Raw genomic sequence first — 16706 nt, 5'->3', positions numbered from 1 at the left:
ATACGAAGAATTTTGGCTTACGAAAGACCTTCTGGAACAAATTCATTTCGTAAGTCGGGGGTCCACCGTATATAACAAACAGCGTGTCACATGAGGACGTGCATTCACTGACATCTGCAAACTGCACACACCCGCAGCGTTAAAGTAAGTGAAACTAATTTATTATCATCTCCCAGTGATGAGGCACACACACACACACATAGTTAAAACAAAGATTGAACCCCGCATTAACATACTGTTGAGCAGTTGATGACTTCCTTTAAAAATCGAAATAATGAATCACAACCTAAAGCTAAAAAAAACACGAGTTGCTACAGTGTGCAAAACTTGACTAGCTGGTTATTGTTGGTTTGTCAGTGTTGACTGATGGATACATGAGAAAGAGGGAGATCTGTGGTTGTCTGGAGACCCTGATCAGGCAAAATAATGTCAAAGTAAATGCTTTAGTATGGATCTGCTTCCAGCAAACTCAGTCCACAGCATGTGGTGCGATAGTCTGTAGGCTACGAGGGGAAGCAGACAGCCATCCACGCCCGCTGTAGCTGGGAAAACCGATCTTGAGGATTAAAATGAGCTGCAGCTCTGAAATTCTTCTTGGTGATTCGTTCTATCTGATATGAAATCATGTGCAGTATGAGGATTATGTTATCGTGCTAGCTCAGGTTCCCTTAGAATGGTATGGAGGTTAGAATCCAAGAAGTTACTTTACTGCAAGTGTAAAGAGCTCTAAGTCCATAATAATCTGTAGTTGGCTTTGAGGTAGATGAGCGTCTCCAGGTTCTTTGGTAAGACACAGCCTCTCTCTGGCAGCAGGAAGCGTCCAGCTGTAGTGAAAATGCTCTCCACCACAGTACCACAAACAGGTATGGTAAAAGCTCTCTTGGCCACCTGGGCAAGCAGAGGGAAGTCAATAGCTTTACGTCGCCAGTAATGCAAAGCCTCCTCGTCTGTGGGTTCCTCACGTAGGTAGATAGCCAATTCCTGTTCTAGGCTCTTGGCCTGTGTCGTGGGTCTCTGCTTGATGAAAGAGAACAACTTGCAGGGCCGAGAAAGTGAGGAGATCGGTGATGGAGCTGGGGCAGGAGGAGTGTGGGACTGTGGATGAAGGTCTGTGTTGAGATTTACGGGGCTGGAGGCTGTGGAGTGTTTGGATACCTCCTCTATGATAACTTGTCTGTGCCAGTCAGGGTTACTGCTCCAAGTAAGTTTGAACTGGGGGTCCAGGGTGGTGGCAGTGATGTAGAGGGGGTTCTCCAGGATAGGCGCAAGGAGACGCTCTACAGCCTGGCTGAGGCCCACAACCAGGGAGGGGCAGTGGGGGGTGGACGTCTCGGACAGATGCTTGCGGAGGCCGAGAACACAAGGCAGAGCGAGACTGATAGACACATGTCTGTCCGTCTGTGCGTCTGCTTGTCTGTCTCCGTGCACCATATCCCAGGCCTCAGTGAAGGGCTCCAGAGTGTCCGTGAACTCCCTCAGCAGAGCTCTCTCTGTACCACCCAGCCCCAGTTCCCCTGGACCGCTCATCTCCTCCAGGAAATCCACAGAGTCCAGCAGCCGCCGAAGGACCTTTATCAAAGCAGACAAATACATAAAGATTATTAACGATGCCAACCAAGACTGTGGTCATATCTCAGTGTCATAATGTAAACCTTGAATTAATGGTATTATGCATTTATTTTGCTAGCCACACTTTCTTTGTGCACCTTCTGCTTAACATACTGCTCATGTTAAATGTTTGAAGCTGATGCAATCTGTTTATTTGGTGACATTACTAATATGTAACCCTAACGTTAACTTGCCTTAAGCTGAGCAGCCCAGTCTTGTGCTGCCTCTGGGAAATTTCCTTGTCCCCCCATCATCAACCCTGGACCATCGAACACTTGGCTGAGCTTCTCAGGTGGGACGGCAGAGGTAATGTAGTTGTAGAAACAGGCTGCCTTTGCCAGTGTGGATGAGAGCTGTGGACAAGAGCGCAGCCCTTCCCTGACACACTGTTCAAGAGAGCGAGAGAAACAGTCCACCCGAGAAACGCCCAAACCCTGCTCCCATATGTATTCCCATTCTCCTTCTTCTCCAGCGTCGCCGTGGCCATTCCTGATCTCTTCTCGCTCCACATTGTTACTACCGTCCACCTCTTCTTCATCATTTCCATCTTGGCCGTTACCGAGAGGAGGTGAAAGCAGAAAACCGGGAAGGCAGCATGGCTTTCCGCTTGTTCTCGTCGGCAGGAGAGGGTCTGCCACAACACGAAATGCTCTGCCTGACACGCCATGAGAGTGACATACTTCATCAAATTCGGAAAGTATGCGATTCCCAGAGCTGCCACCAGTCAGTGGAAGGCACGCCAGGAGAGCTGAGCGCATTTGCCACTCAGATGTAAGAAAATGGCAGGTGACACCAAGGTACCTATAGAGAGAGAGAAGTGGAGTCTTCAGTAAAGGGATTCAAACCAAGTTTCCATTTTGTAGTTTCTGGCTTGTTTTACCTCCTTACCCTGAAGTGACTCCAGATAATCCTCCCCAGAGATCCAGGCTGAGGCTAAGGGCGTGTGCTGAGGCCAAGGCCTGACGGGTGGCCAGCTGGGCCTGGTAGGCGTAGGCTGGAAGAAGTTGGCTTTGGATGTAATGCTGGGGCTCAGGGGTGTAACGTGGCTCCAGGAGCTGAAGCAACTCTCTGAAGCCTTGATTTTCCACTATGGACACTGGCTGGAGATCACGCACGATCATCTTAGCTATAGCCTCAGAAATCAGAACCTGTAGTTTAAAAAGAAACACCACAAATTGCACTTTTTAAAAATAGCTAATGATTCTACTGCAATGTCTCAATAAATCATCTGTTACATTTGCAACATTGCAAGCTCCAGCGCTAACGGGCTACAACACACCTGACGTGGATCATGTCTGTCAAATTTGGTCACCCCTCCTCCAGAGCCTCCTCCTACTCCTCCCTCAAGAGTTCCCATTCCTCCAACAACTCCACTTGCTACTCCTCCACCTCCTCCTCCCACTCCAGCACTAATAGGGAGTGTGTAGCGGGTATTCCCTCCATTGGCGTTGAAACTGTGCAGGGAAGCAGAGGAGTAGCCCTCTCTCTTCATATCCTTCCTTTTGACAAAGTCATCATACATAGCCTGGTGCTTACGCTGAATGGAGAGAGACAGAGGAGCATGAGGTTGTTATAGTTCATTTCTATACCTCTACACAGCATGCTGAGTACATTTCTGCAGGAGATGATAAGGTATAGGTAACCCCCATCCCTCCCCTCCACTCTGTTTCCCCTTGCAGAGAAGCAACAGACTGCCTGTACAGTCAGGTTTTTACAGCTAATCCTCCAGAGCTGTCGTAGAGCCAGCTGCTTCTGCTGCTCTTGACAAGAACAAGATGAGCCAGATGTTAACAGCCACATGTACAATTTTATTCGGAAACCGTTACCTTAAGGTGCGTTACGAAGTTGGACGTGACGCTCCGTTTCGCCTGGATCCTGGTGCCACAAGCCTTACAGTTGGACTCGATTTTCCCATTTTCCCCTTCGAACACAATGTTAAAGTAATCCAGAATAGAGACCTTGGAAACTGACGCCATTGGAGCAGACAGTTTCTCCGCTCCGGAGTGAAATCAACTTGCAATCAAAGGCAATCTGAGTCCGAGGTATCAATCTCACCTCGCCTCTGATCATGAGCGCAGGCCTGAGTGTTTACTTCTCAGTCCCTTATCACACATCACAAATGTTGCTCCCAGTTGCGCAGACAAAAGAAAAATTGTATTTCGAGCAGGAGTTGCGTCGCTCGCACGTCCAAAATCGGACACGATCAGGCTGCACAGTCTGCTGCGGATGTCTGGACACATCAATAATAACACTGAGGCCACATCCGTTGTTTCTGCGCTCCCATCCGTCGTTCGGACGCAAAGCGCTGCGTTTCACGGAGGCATATAGGGAGTATTATAATTGGACCAGGAAGTACACACAATAAACGGGACTTTCGGTTCCCATTTCGGTAGTTCCCGGTAATGTTCGGCTGTCCCCAGTGAAACTGCTGGCGTCGGAGGGTGGTGGCGCTCGGTCAAATGTTTTCAATTATGCTCATGTCGGTATGATAACAGCCAGAGTTTCTCCGGATGTACAGCATCATTTCCCAAAAATGTAAATTAGGTCTGCGTCTCTGGCTTGGTAATAATATAAATAGAAAACATATAAATAGAAAACACTCATACTGACTTGCACATAGCATCGTGTCGTGTTTTACATATGAAACATGGTGGGTGTGAAAATTCTGAGCGCATTTTAAAGACAATAAATCACGGTGACTTTTACTTTCCATAATATTTAGTAAACACAACAAAACACATCTTTCAGCTTTTCGTGTGTTTTTAAACGAGGTTTTGCGGAGACGTGGGATGTAAATGTGTGTTGACTTGTTGTTAGGCTATAAATACAAGACACAAAGAGGTTCAGACATTTTTAATAGTGCATGATTGAGGTATATTTTTTAATTTAATGTGATTTCATTTTCAAAAATTGTTGGTTCATTTGTATATTTCATGTATATAATTACTCGATATATTTTTACATTTTAGTATTCAGCATTTTTGGGCTCCACAAGCAATACGTCTGGAAAGAAAATGCAGAGAATATACTATTTCTAATGTGTTTCATCAAAATGAAAACAACATCTATGAAACATTTCCACAAGCTGCCAACCCTGAACTTTTTTTAATTAATGGATTGTGTTTGATAAAATAAAGTTACACTTTTATTAACAATTAATAAAGTAATTAGTTACAGCACACACACAAAAACAGGCAGCCTTATGCCAAAGCACTGCTTGCCATTTATTGAAAACATTTAAACAGGTTCTGCTAACATTTTATGATTTTACAACATGTGTAATAAGACCATTTTCACAAACACATCCATCTCAATTAAAAGGAAAAAAAGAGATGAAATAAATAAATTACCAATGATTTCCACAGAAAGCTTGAACTGCTGGGATCTGCTCGTCCAGCTCCACCAGGAAGCTCTCTTTTTAGTTAACGAGCCCCTGAAGCATCATCTACTGACTGTCCTTGGCTGAAAGCTGTTTTTTAGCCTCCTCCTGCTTTGACTCAGCAGAAGTATTATGTCTGCTACCTTGTCCAGCTGAGTTGCTGAGCCTTTCCCCTGGAGTGTGCTTGTTTTGCAAGCTGTGTTTCAGCTCCTGTCTGGCGCTCAAAACTGCAGCCTGGAGTGCTGCGATCTCAGCAGACAGTTCTATTACTGTAATGACAGAAAACAACAATTAAATTGGTGAGTGGTGGAGCAGCAGAACAGCAGGAGCTTTCTCCTACCTTCAAGAAATATCTTTGCCCATATCCAAATTTACTTATGCAACAGAAGCTGTAGCCATCGTGCTGTGAGTATACACAGGACTCTGGAAACCTCTATTCATATCTAACAAGCTGCACAAAGCAAACCTTGATTCATATGCATATGAGTTAAGGTTTGCATATCTAGAGTCTTGCATTACATGGTAATAGACACAATAATAAAAAAGGCGTTTTATGTGCTGCAGATTATATTGCACGTGTTCTCTTTATGTTTTTCAGTTTTCCTGTGTTTGATTTCTCTGTAGCATATTTTTTTCCCTAAAAGCTATTCATGCATATCGTCAGTTTTGTAGATTTGTTTATTTTTTGTGTTTGTGGTTGCGATCTCTCTAGCTGCATTGTTTTGAGATGGCAATACTGGCACATATGGATCAAATTCAAAGACTGGTTCATCTGATATATGTCCAGAAGTAGTCACATGTTACTCCACATGGTTCCTGTTATACTTCTGTGAAGTCAACCAGCTGGGACACATGTGTAGTATAAGGTAATTTCTCTGCATTCGCACGGACCCTCGTGCTCACCATCCGATCATGAAATTTCCATCTCAGATGACAGCAGACCCTAGCCTATTTGCAGACATTGAAAGTATAATCTCATCCATAGTTGAGGCAGAGTAGGTTTCACCTGAAACCATAACACTAAGATGTCCTTTGGCATGTAACATACCTTGCTTGAAAGATGATTGTGCATGTTTTAGAGACTGTGGCACCAAAACTCCAAACCACTTCAGTGGGTCTTGCTGAGGATTCTGGTCACGTTTTCCAGCTGGAGCTTTCTCGCTACCAGTGCTCTCGCTTTCCTCTTTTTCTCCAATCTCTCTTTTTGGTCTGTTTCTTCTCCTGACACCTTGTAAATCAAATAGTGTCATCAATAACAGAGTTAATAGTAGACATCAACGACACACATCTTTAATACTGCATCACCTTCTTCTTGAGGTCCTATATCCTCTATAGCTCTCTGATCTTTTCCAGACTCTTTACGACACGTTTGTGTACATCTTTCAGTGGTGAATTCCACCTCACCATTGTCCAGTGTCCTGTTACATACAAATATACGTTTTAAAAGAGCCTTTTAAACAAATTAAAGTGATCAACAGACTTTTCGTTTTTCATAAAAATTACTGCTTCCTCACCTAGTTTGAACACAGACTAGTGGCTCAATCTCACTTGCATACTGAAGTGCAGAGACTTGTTTGTTTCCCATCGTATATCGTGCCTTGCTCATAGAAAACCACCCCTGAGGGGAAAATGGTAAAGTCAAATTATACAGGCAGAATGTAAAAAAAGAGCATTTTTATTACAAACCTTTTTTGCGTAAATTTATTTTTGAAAATCCTTATATGGCTTTTTATGGAATTTAAACACAGTCAACATAGCCCTAAAGTCTGTTAATATACCACACTAAGATATTTCCCATTATATAACACCTACAGCCCAAAATGCCATATACATTTTGATTTATTTTCTATATTTTTACCTACAGATTCTTAGGGAGCAAAAATTGAACTTAAATGTCTGATGTTGGCTATTTATCAACAAGGACACTACAGGTACCTGCTCTATGAGAGAGTTGAAAGTGGCTCGCTTCTCCTCCAGTAACTCCAGCTGCTCCATGAAACGAAGCAGCTTTTCGTCCAGTAACAAAGAAGATTCCTCTGATTCTGACACACCCATACTCACTCTCTGCGCCAATTTAAGCCTCCTTCGCGGGTAGTCTTTACCGCTATTTTGATGTACAACGTTTGAGTAAACCGAACAGAATCTGTTGAGTGCTTCCGTGTACCGTCACGTGACACGTAACCACGTGGTATACATCACGTGTTCATATATCAAACGTACAGAAAATACTAATACCAAACATATCGCTAATACACTTTGTGAAGTGTGACTTTGAATCATTTATGAGTCCTGGAATCCTATGTACTGTTATGGACTCGAAGAAACGCTGTACGAAAGCAATAATATTGAGATATTGTTAAGATTACCCTTCCCATAATTTTTTGTTGCTGTTTTACAGTAACTGACTTTCTAAGTCATTAAGTAAATTGTCGAATCTCATTAAAGTATGAATACAAAACATTTTGTTCCAAATTTGATAAAACCATAAAACCAACATAAAAAAAAAACGAAGTTCCCATACCGGGAGTCGAACCCGGGCCGCCTGGGTGAAAACCAGGAATCCTAACCGCTAGACCATATGGGAGCAATAACGGCCCTCACTACATATCTATAGATGAAGGATATATATGGAACTGTGACTTATTTGTACATATATTTAGTATTTAAGTGACATTTAATATTTACTACTGTTCCTCCTTTTTGTAGCTTTGACAGGTACCATCTGAAGAACTGATTAAAAAAACAGCTTAAAAAAACTTCAGCTAAGATGAAAACGACTCTCAGTATTAAAAAAGAAACTATTTATGCAGGACTCACATTAGAATATTAATTAATTAAACTATTTTTAACGGAAAGCAGATCCGCACACGGTCACAACGTCACTTTAAACAGCAGTCGTCTGCCGCGAGACGTCAAACCACTCTTCGACGACGCAGCTCACACAGTTACATATACGCTTCTGCTTCACTGTTGAGCATGTCTCCCAGTAGCGCGCCGTGATCGTATAGTGGTTAGTACTCTGCGTTGTGGCCGCAGCAACCCCGGTTCGAATCCGGGTCACGGCAGGGATAAAACCCTGGCACGGCTTGGGACGACTCTTTTCTTACTATGCCGTAAAGAGCAAATTTTGTTTCGTATACTTTAAAGTAAAAATGTAAGGTTTTTAGGGTAATTACAAGTCTTTCCTTTAACCTATTTAGACCAAATGATCATCGGAAATCACATGGGTGCACTCCACGTTAGGTTTGTATATTTAAGAGGGCTTTACTTCAGCTACATTTTGTTTCTCGTCATTTTCAGTCCATGCGAGTGAAAGGTTAACTGTAAATATTTCCTTACTAAATCATTATCAGATGGAGCATCTTCCGATTGAAGGCCATTTTCTACCCTACCCTAAAACATTGTATGACTTTCGCCTTGAAAAAGAGGGCTGATCCCTTTTCATTGGTAGATGTCATAGACAACGTCCATGTTCCGAGAGGAAGAGCCAATCAGTGAGCCAGTAGATCTCATGTGCAATAGCTCTATGCTTAAAGATGTTTGATTGGCTGTTGTGATCCACGGGTAACGTCCCCCAGGCACGGAGTTCCTCGTTTGAGTTTATGTGCGCGGGTATGTTAGATAGCAGTGAATCTTTGACCTGCTGTGTGTTAGGTCAAATTACCTGTGGAGCTGAACACCCATTTGGTGGCATCTACGGTAAGGATAAAAGCACACCGATGAACTTCTCACATAAAACGCTACACTTTTAACTCTGTGAATTAACTAGAACAGAATGTAATATAATGTAATACAGAGAATGTTTAACTCTACACTTTTAAGTCTAGTGCTGATTATGTTTCTGTATTCAAACAGATAATGGACTCCTCTGAAGCATCTCATCACCCTTACTGGCCTCGGGACCTTTCAATTCCCACTTATGTGGCCAACGATCGGTCGATGTCAGAGATTCTGGTGTTTCTGTTTTCTGTGTCTGGGCTGTTTATGCTGGTGACCTGGCTGATCACCGGCCAGGCCACCAGCAGCCTGGGCGCATGGAGGCGCCTGGCTGTGTGCTGGTTTGCTGTTTGTGGCTTCATCCATTGTGTAATCGAGGGCTGGTTCTCGCTATATTATGATATAATTCCAGGAGATCAGCGCTTTCTGTCACAGCTGTGTGAGTACTAACGGAGAACATGTGTTTAGAAAAATGCATAACCTACCTGTCGTGTGTGCGTGTGTGTGCGTGTGTGTAAAATCTGGTCAATGTGTTTTATGTTTTTCTCTCACAGGGAAAGAGTACTGCAAGGGAGACAGTCGATATGCAATGTAAGCTCATTTCTGCTCTCAATTTTGTGCATAAAAATGATTTTAAAAAGTTGCGATTGATGTTTCTTTTCTCTCTAGTGCTGATAACTTTACTGTTTGTATGGAGACTGTGACTGCTTGGTTGTGGGGTCCATTCAGCTTTTGGGCTGTTTATGCCTTTTTAACCAATAAGCCCTACAGATTTCTCCTGCAGCTCATCATTTCAGTAGGTAAGACGGGACAGAAGCTATCTTCATGCCAACCTCAGGTGGAAATAAATTGTTGCTTAATTGTAGCTTTATTTTGTCTTCTCACGTAATCTGACTCAGGCCAGGCATATGGAGCGGTACTCTACTTCTTCACAGAGCACAGAGATGGCTACGCCCACAGCGAGCTGGGACATCCAGTCTACTTCTGGTTCTACTTTGTGTTTATGAACACCCTGTGGATCGTCATACCGCTGGCGCTCATTTTGGATGCATGGAAACATCTGTCAGCAGCCCAGAGGCAAACGGACAGCACAAAGTCTCAGAAGAATAAGAAGAACTGAGTGTGTGCGTGTATGGGAGGGGGGGCATTTAATACTGCAACATTACATCTCTGTCATTATGAGACTTTGCTGACACTCATATTGATAAAGTAATAGTTCCTTGATTTTTTTCTTTTTTTTTTTTACTTGGCAACTTCTTTTCTGAGAAGAGCAAAATAAGCGTGAGTGTGCTGGGTGAGTGGGGTCCTTCATGATACAGGTGTCCCTGTAGAGCTCAGTCCAAGAGTCAGTCATTTATCAACAAGTGTCTGTAGGATCATTGTGTTGAAAGCAGATGAGAAGTCCACGAAGAGCATACGGATGTAGGAATGTTTCTGCTCTATGAGGGTGAGGGTGGTGTGAACCACAGAAGAAGAAGAGATTTCACATGAACCAAAAATTACCAGTATGAAAATTATTAGCCTGCTCTGATGCTAACAGTGAACTGTGTATCCTTTTTGCTGGAGTCATTTCTTGTAGCCATCCCAACCTCCTTCATATTTGATCGATTTGCAGTTTACAGTGTATTAGCTGGAGGAGTTGTACAGGGAGATGGCCACGGACAGGAATCATTTCCTGTGTGGTTCAGTGGTGCTTTTTGGTAATGTCAGTCTCTCAATGAACATGCTCCTGTGACCAGCCAGCATGTGATGGACTGCGTGGGAGGTATCCAGCATTGTCTTTATCTTGGAGAGCATCCATCTGAGCTCCATCCACACAAATTACTCTCCATGCAGATCAGTCAACCTGCTGCCCAGCACTTGGAAACGCAGTGAACACTTTGTAAGCATCAACGATTGCTTTTCTCACATTTAAACCGATGCTTTCTCAAGTGGCAGCTCAAAACCTTGCTTAGGTTTTTATAACGTATGTAAACTGGAAGATAACCCTCAGTTTTAACTTGATTTTACAAGCTTTGACGTTAACAAAGTTAAAACACATCATTGCTCAGCAGTGGTTTGTGTTGTGGCTAGATGGGTAAAAAAGTTGATCCCAGTATTTTTTTTACCCTGAAATAATTATCTTTCTTAATGTAATTAGTATGTTTAGAAATGCTATTGTGGAGGTAAACACAGACGACACGAGAGCTCTCGATTCTAACTCCTGCTTTATTCCTCATCACAACAGAACTGACTACGTTTCGCTCCAAAACACAGCAACAGACTTTCTTTACACTGGGTGTGAGTGGAGCCCTCTAGTGGTCCACCACACAATGTCTTTGCGAACATTTTGACAAAAACTTTAAATTTCTAATTTTTTCACATGGAATTGTCTGTATTATTTCTTTGTCACGTGGCCAACATTATAGACTTTAGTGGATAAGATAAGATAAGATAACCTTTATTAGTCCCACACGTGGGAAATTTGTTTTGTCACAGCAGGAAGTGGACAGTGCAAAAGTTAGAATACAATAAGAATAAATACAGTACACAGCTGTACAGAATAGAATAAAATAATATACTATATACAGTAGAATAAAATAGAATAAAAATATACAATAAGATAAAAATAGAATACGAATGCTATATACAACTGAGTAAAAATACAACGATGCCAGAAAAGATTATTGCACTTAGTGTTATTGCACATGTATGGATGTGTGTGTTTGTTCAGTTAAAGTCTTTGTTATGGAGTCTGACAGCAGTGGGGAGGAAAGACCTGCGAAATCTCTCCGTCCCACACCGTGGGTGCCGCAGTCTCCCACTGAAGGAGCTGCTCAGTGCTGTCACAGTCTGCTGCATGGGGTGGGAGATGTTGTCCATCAGGGATGACAGCTTAGCCGCCGTTCTCCTGTCACTCACCACCTCCACTGGGTCCAGAGGGCATCCTAGAACAGAGCTGGCCCTTCGGATCACCCTGTTCAGTGATTACGGATTACACCATTTCCAGCTCATAATTAACATTTGGGGCTTATGCACGTTTGAACCAAACTGACTTCACATGTGACTGCAGCGATTTACTTATTTAAAGGCATTCGCCTCTGAACTCGGAAGATAATTAAAACCAAGCTGAAATAAGTCCAAGTTCTACTTAACGAGAATGCATAATGTAGGTTTGAGTATATTCACGTGGGTGAAACGGAACCATACAACTGAGGGGCTAAATCACGTCACGTATTAAACTCGACGAGTTAAGACAGGCTAAGCTCTTCTCAAACTAATCACGCATCAGGAATGAAAACATCTTTTTTTGCCTTGTAGCCAATTTAAAAGTTTGTAGACCCTGGTAACCTTCAACACCGTGTGCCGAAATAGCTCAGTTGGGAGAGCGTTAGACTGAAGATCTAAAGGTCCCTGGTTCGATCCCGGGTTTCGGCATTTTGATGCAACCGTGTATTTGGGTGTGTCGGCTTTCCACCCGGCGGGGAGTAAAACGTACAAGAACGTTTTACCGTTTTAACCCTTCACACACGGTTTGTGTCAAATGTGACCTAATTTTACATTTGACAGCAGTAAAAATACCTTAAAAATGTGAATCTATTAGCCTGAAATGTGCTGCAAACTGTGTCGAGGCTGTTTAGGGTCAAATTCAAATTTTATTTGTCACGTACACAGTCATACACAGTACGATATGTAGTGAAATGCTTGGACAACTGCTCGTGACCTAAAGAAAACAAAAAAAGGAAAGGCTATGAATAAGATAGGAAATAAATATGAAAAATTAAAAAGGGTAAATTTAACTAGGAAGGAATAAAATATAAATTAAGGTTAAAAATGAAATAACTGTACAACACAAATTAGAATGAAGGGTAAATTTAACTGGGAAAGAATAAGATAAAATATATAAATTAAAGTTGAAAATAAAATAACTGTACAACAAAATACACAATATAGAACTATATAAGAATGTATAAAGAAATATAAATAAATATATATATACACACACACAATAACAGCAGCTGTACAAGTATTAACCGGAAATGAAGAATGTAGTGACCAGTGTTGTGCAATCCACAGTCTTGTCAAAGTTCACACGGAAGTTTTTCTCAGTGTTGCCAACTCCTCAGTAAGGAAAATCGCTATTGGCTGTCCTAAAAGTCGCTAGAAGTCGCTAAATGACGTCATCGCCTAATTTGCATAATGGGTCATGCTAATATAACTGTTGGAGAGAGAAATAACATCGTGGAAGAGACATAAAGTGAGCAAAAACGTATTAAATGCAGTTAGAATTTATTTATAACTACAAATTAAATTTATTTTAGCAATTATTGTTTTTTAATGTCACAATTCCAACCCTGCTCCTTTACCCGGGCTTGGACCACCGCGGTAAAGTGAGCCGTCATTTGTGAGCCGCGGTCAAGCCAGCCGTCTCCTATCCGCCGCATAAATTTCCTTGCGCTTTTACACCAGTCTTTACGGTAGCCCCTTTTCGCTTTATGTGCCGATTGAAAGCCTATACCCGTGCACACGTGCACTCGCGCGAACAGTCGCACGCACATGCGCGCACACAAATTACAATGAAACAGCCCGATACAGTCAATACAATTATGGAAATGTCAGAAATTCATTAAAAATCATCCTGAGTAGTTGAGGTACAACTTTCAACACATTCCTCCTCCGGGACACCTACTGTACCTGTGTGCCAGGTTTCAGACAGATTCACTGTAAAATTCCTCAAAAATTAAAGGGTACTTGTATTCAATGCAATACAGCCAATACACTACAATTATGGAAATTTCAGAAATTCATTAAAAATCATCCTGAGTAGTTGAGGTCCAACTTTCAAATTCAAATTCAAATTCAAATTTTATTTGTCACGTACACAGTCATACACAGTACGATATGTAGTGAAATGCTTGGACAACTGCTCGTGACCTAAAGAAAACAAAAAAGGAAAAGGCTATGAATAAGATAGGAAATAAATATGAAAAATTATAAAGGGTAAATTTAACTAGAAAGGAATAAAATATAAATTAAGGTTAAAAATGAAATAACTGTACAACACAAATTAGAATGAAGGGTAAATTTAACTGGGAAAGAATAAGATAAAATATATAAATTAAAGTTGAAAATAAAATAACTGTACAACAAAATACACAATATAGAACTATATAAGAATGTATGAAGAAATATAAATAAATATATACACAATAACAGCAGCGTGATTTAAGTAATGAAGTGAAAACAATGTCCAGAATGTCCAGTGTGTGTGTAAGAACCATATGTGTGGGTCAGTACTGTGTGGTGGTGTGATTGAGAGACCGTATCGCCTGCGGGAAGAAGCTCCTCCTCAGTCTCTCTGTGTTGGTCTTCAGGGAGCGGAATCGCTTTCCTGACCTCAGCAGAGAGAACAGTCTGTTGTTGGGATGGCTGAGGTCCTTCACGATCTTCCTGGCCTTGGTCCGGCACCGCCTGCTGTAGATTGAGTGCAGGTCAGGGAGCTCGGAGCGGATGGTGCGCTCAGCTGACCGCACAACCCTCTGTAGAGCTCGTCTGTCCTGCATGGTGCTGTTCCCGAACCAGGTTAAGATGTTTCCCGTCAGGATGCTCTCTATGGTGCACGAGTAAAAGTTCCTGAGCACCTTGGAGGGCAGTTGGAAGTCTCTCAAGCGTCTGAGGTGGTAGAGACGCTGTCGGGCCTTTTTCACCACGGTGTTGATGTGACAGGACCATGACAGGTCCTGCGTGATGTGAACTCCGAGGTATTTGAAGCTGTCCACTCTCTCCACTGGGCACTCGTTGATGACGGGGGTCTGGTAGTTCCTCTCCTGCTTAGTGCTGAAGTCCACTATCAGCTCCTTTGTCTTACTGACGTTTAGAAGGAGGTTGTTCCTCTGGCACCAGTTCTCCAGATTCCTAATCTCCTTCACGTAGGCCGTCTCGTTGTTATCAGAGATCAGGCCCACCACGACGGTGTCGTCAGCAAACTTGATGATGGTGGTGGAGCTGGTAGTGGCCACACAGTCATATGTGTACAAAGAGTACAGCAGGGGGCTCAGAACACACCCCTCCTCTGGGACACCTACTGTACCTGTGTGCCAAGTTTCAGCCAGATGTACTGTAGAATTCCTCAGAAATTAAAGGAAACTTGTATTCAATCTAATAGAGTCAATACAATAGGATTCTCTCAATTTTCAAAAATTCATGAAAAATCATCCTGAGTAGTTGAGGTACAACTTTCAACACATCCCTCCTCTGGGACACCTACTGTACCTGTGTGCCAAGTTTCAGCCAGATTCACTGTAAAATTCCTCAAAAATTAAAGGACATTTATATGCAATTCAATACAGCCAATACACTACAATTATGGAAATGTCAGAAATTCATTAAAAATCATCCTGAGTAGTTGAGGTCCAACTTTCAACACATCCCTCCTCCGGGAAACCTGCTGTACGTCTGGGCCAAGTTTCAGCTCTGGCCCCAGATGTCAGCCTAATGTGTACCTTAGCCATGTAAGCCATGTAATAACAACATGTGCTGGAACATAATAGTGCAAAAGTAACATGACGAAACTCTGTTCAGACAGTGAATGGACTGATTCTTATACAGCGCTTTTTTACTCACCCATATTACTCAAAGTGCTCTATACAACATGTCACATTCACCCAATCAGGCCAAATGTGGCATGCCATCACATAAACAGTGCCATCTTACCATGCCAGAAGTCAGCCAGCAGTGCCGGCTTGACACCAGATCCAGGCAAGACCCGTCTGCTATGTGGGATGACTTGTTCTTTTGGCGTTTTAGTTGTGGATTATGTTTGGGCTGTGTCTCTTGCCCTTTCAGTATTGTTTTCTTGTGCTTCTAAGTGTCCCTTTGTTTCTTTTTAGGTTATGTAGTATGGGTTAGAGATATTTTGTATGTTGTTTTTGTTTAATAAATCTGCCTTTTGGATTATTCCCTGATGTGCCTGAGTTCTGTTATTTAGTGTCACTTTGAAAGGACACACATCCAGCATTGACATATAATTGTTCTTTCAATTTTTGATAAAGATTACAGTGAATTGAGATGTAACTTGGCCCAGAGGTACGGTAGGACGCCCAGAGTAAGAAAGTGTTGAAAGTTGGACCTCAACTATTATGGATGATTTTTAATGAATTTTTGAAATTTCCATAATTGTAGTGTATTGGCTGTATTGAATTGCATATAAATGTCCTTTAATTTCTGAGGAATTTTACAGTAAATCTGGCTGAAACCTGGCACACAGGTACAGTAGGTGTCCCAGAGGAGGGATGTGTTGAAAGTTGGACATCAACTACTCAGGATGACTTTTAATGAATTTTTGAAATAAACATAATTGTAGTGTATTGACTGTATTGCACTGAATATGAGTTTACTGTGATTTCTGAGTAATATTACAGTAAATCTGGGTAAAACCTGGCCCAGAGGTAAAGTAGGTGTCCGAGAAGAGGATTGTGTTGAAAGCTTGGCATCAACTTTTAAGAATGATTTTTAATGAATTTTTGAATATGCAACCAGACTGTCACGATGGCTGTATTGGGCTGTTCCATTGTAATTTGTGTGTGTGCGCGCGAGTCTAGGCTTTCAGTCGAAAGGCGAAAAGGCGCTACCGTAAAGACTGGTGTAAAAGCGCAAGGAAATTTATGCGGCGGATAGGAGGCGGCTGGCTTGACCGCGGCTCACAAATGACGGCTCACTTTACCGCGGTCTTGGACTGGCAAAAGTGACCCGAAACAGGCACTCTGGTGGAGTTACTTTGTGTGTGTGTTTATAAGTAGTTTTAAACCTTGTGATCCACAAAACAGCATAACAGTAAAATAAGAACTGACTGCTCAGTGCGGAGCAGCGGCTTCGCTCATGCGCGATTCATTTGCAGTTTGGACGCATAGGTGTGAACATCTCCTGCAGCTGGGGGAGGACTGTCCTCCGCCCGTGAGCGCTTTAGCACGGGTGAGGTGCCCACGGCAGCACCGCTGTTTGTTCAGAGTAAGAGCAACACGCT

General features: G+C 42.4%; 3 protein-coding genes and 3 non-coding genes across 6 annotated transcripts; 3 read left to right on the top strand and 3 right to left on the bottom strand.

The window, feature by feature from the left end:
• Positions 1–145: 145 nt before the first annotated feature.
• On the bottom strand, positions 146–4070 carry LOC113012930 (zinc finger BED domain-containing protein 4). The gene is made up of 5 exons (XM_026153386.2): positions 3435–4070; positions 2888–3145; positions 2497–2756; positions 1803–2409; positions 146–1569 (listed from the first exon to the last, which is right to left on the bottom strand). Exons 1-5 carry the CDS (start codon positions 3582–3584, stop codon positions 727–729), a joined length of 2118 nt encoding a protein of 705 aa, XP_026009171.2. The 5' UTR covers positions 3585–4070; the 3' UTR covers positions 146–726.
• A 376-nt stretch (positions 4071–4446) lies between these two features.
• Positions 4447–7172, bottom strand: vma22 (vacuolar ATPase assembly factor VMA22). Its single transcript, XM_026153431.2, has 5 exons — positions 6923–7172; positions 6502–6605; positions 6293–6405; positions 6036–6215; positions 4447–5256 (listed from the first exon to the last, which is right to left on the bottom strand). Exons 1-5 carry the CDS (start codon positions 7040–7042, stop codon positions 5054–5056), a joined length of 720 nt encoding a protein of 239 aa, XP_026009216.2. The 5' UTR covers positions 7043–7172; the 3' UTR covers positions 4447–5053.
• A 327-nt stretch (positions 7173–7499) lies between these two features.
• Positions 7500–7571, bottom strand: trnae-uuc (transfer RNA glutamic acid (anticodon UUC)). Its single transcript has one exon. It is a non-coding gene; the product is annotated as a tRNA-Glu (tRNA).
• A 409-nt stretch (positions 7572–7980) lies between these two features.
• On the top strand, positions 7981–8052 carry trnah-gug (transfer RNA histidin (anticodon GUG)). The gene has a single exon. It is a non-coding gene; the product is annotated as a tRNA-His (tRNA).
• Positions 8053–8498: 446 nt separating this feature from the next.
• On the top strand, positions 8499–9928 carry ebp (EBP cholestenol delta-isomerase). Its single transcript, XM_026153432.2, has 5 exons — positions 8499–8686; positions 8843–9143; positions 9259–9295; positions 9374–9504; positions 9604–9928. Exons 2-5 carry the CDS (start codon positions 8846–8848, stop codon positions 9822–9824), a joined length of 687 nt encoding a protein of 228 aa, XP_026009217.2. The 5' UTR covers positions 8499–8686; positions 8843–8845; the 3' UTR covers positions 9825–9928.
• A 2120-nt stretch (positions 9929–12048) lies between these two features.
• Positions 12049–12121, top strand: trnaf-gaa (transfer RNA phenylalanine (anticodon GAA)). The gene has a single exon. It is a non-coding gene; the product is annotated as a tRNA-Phe (tRNA).
• The last annotated feature ends 4585 nt before the right edge of the window (positions 12122–16706 follow it).

Source organism: Astatotilapia calliptera, chromosome 20 (assembly GCF_964374335.1).
Source record: "Astatotilapia calliptera chromosome 20, fAstCal68.1, whole genome shotgun sequence".
NCBI lineage: Eukaryota > Metazoa > Chordata > Actinopteri > Cichliformes > Cichlidae > Astatotilapia > Astatotilapia calliptera.
The sequence above is the reverse complement of the archived record's forward strand: the minus strand, read 5'-3'. Positions and strand labels throughout refer to the sequence as shown.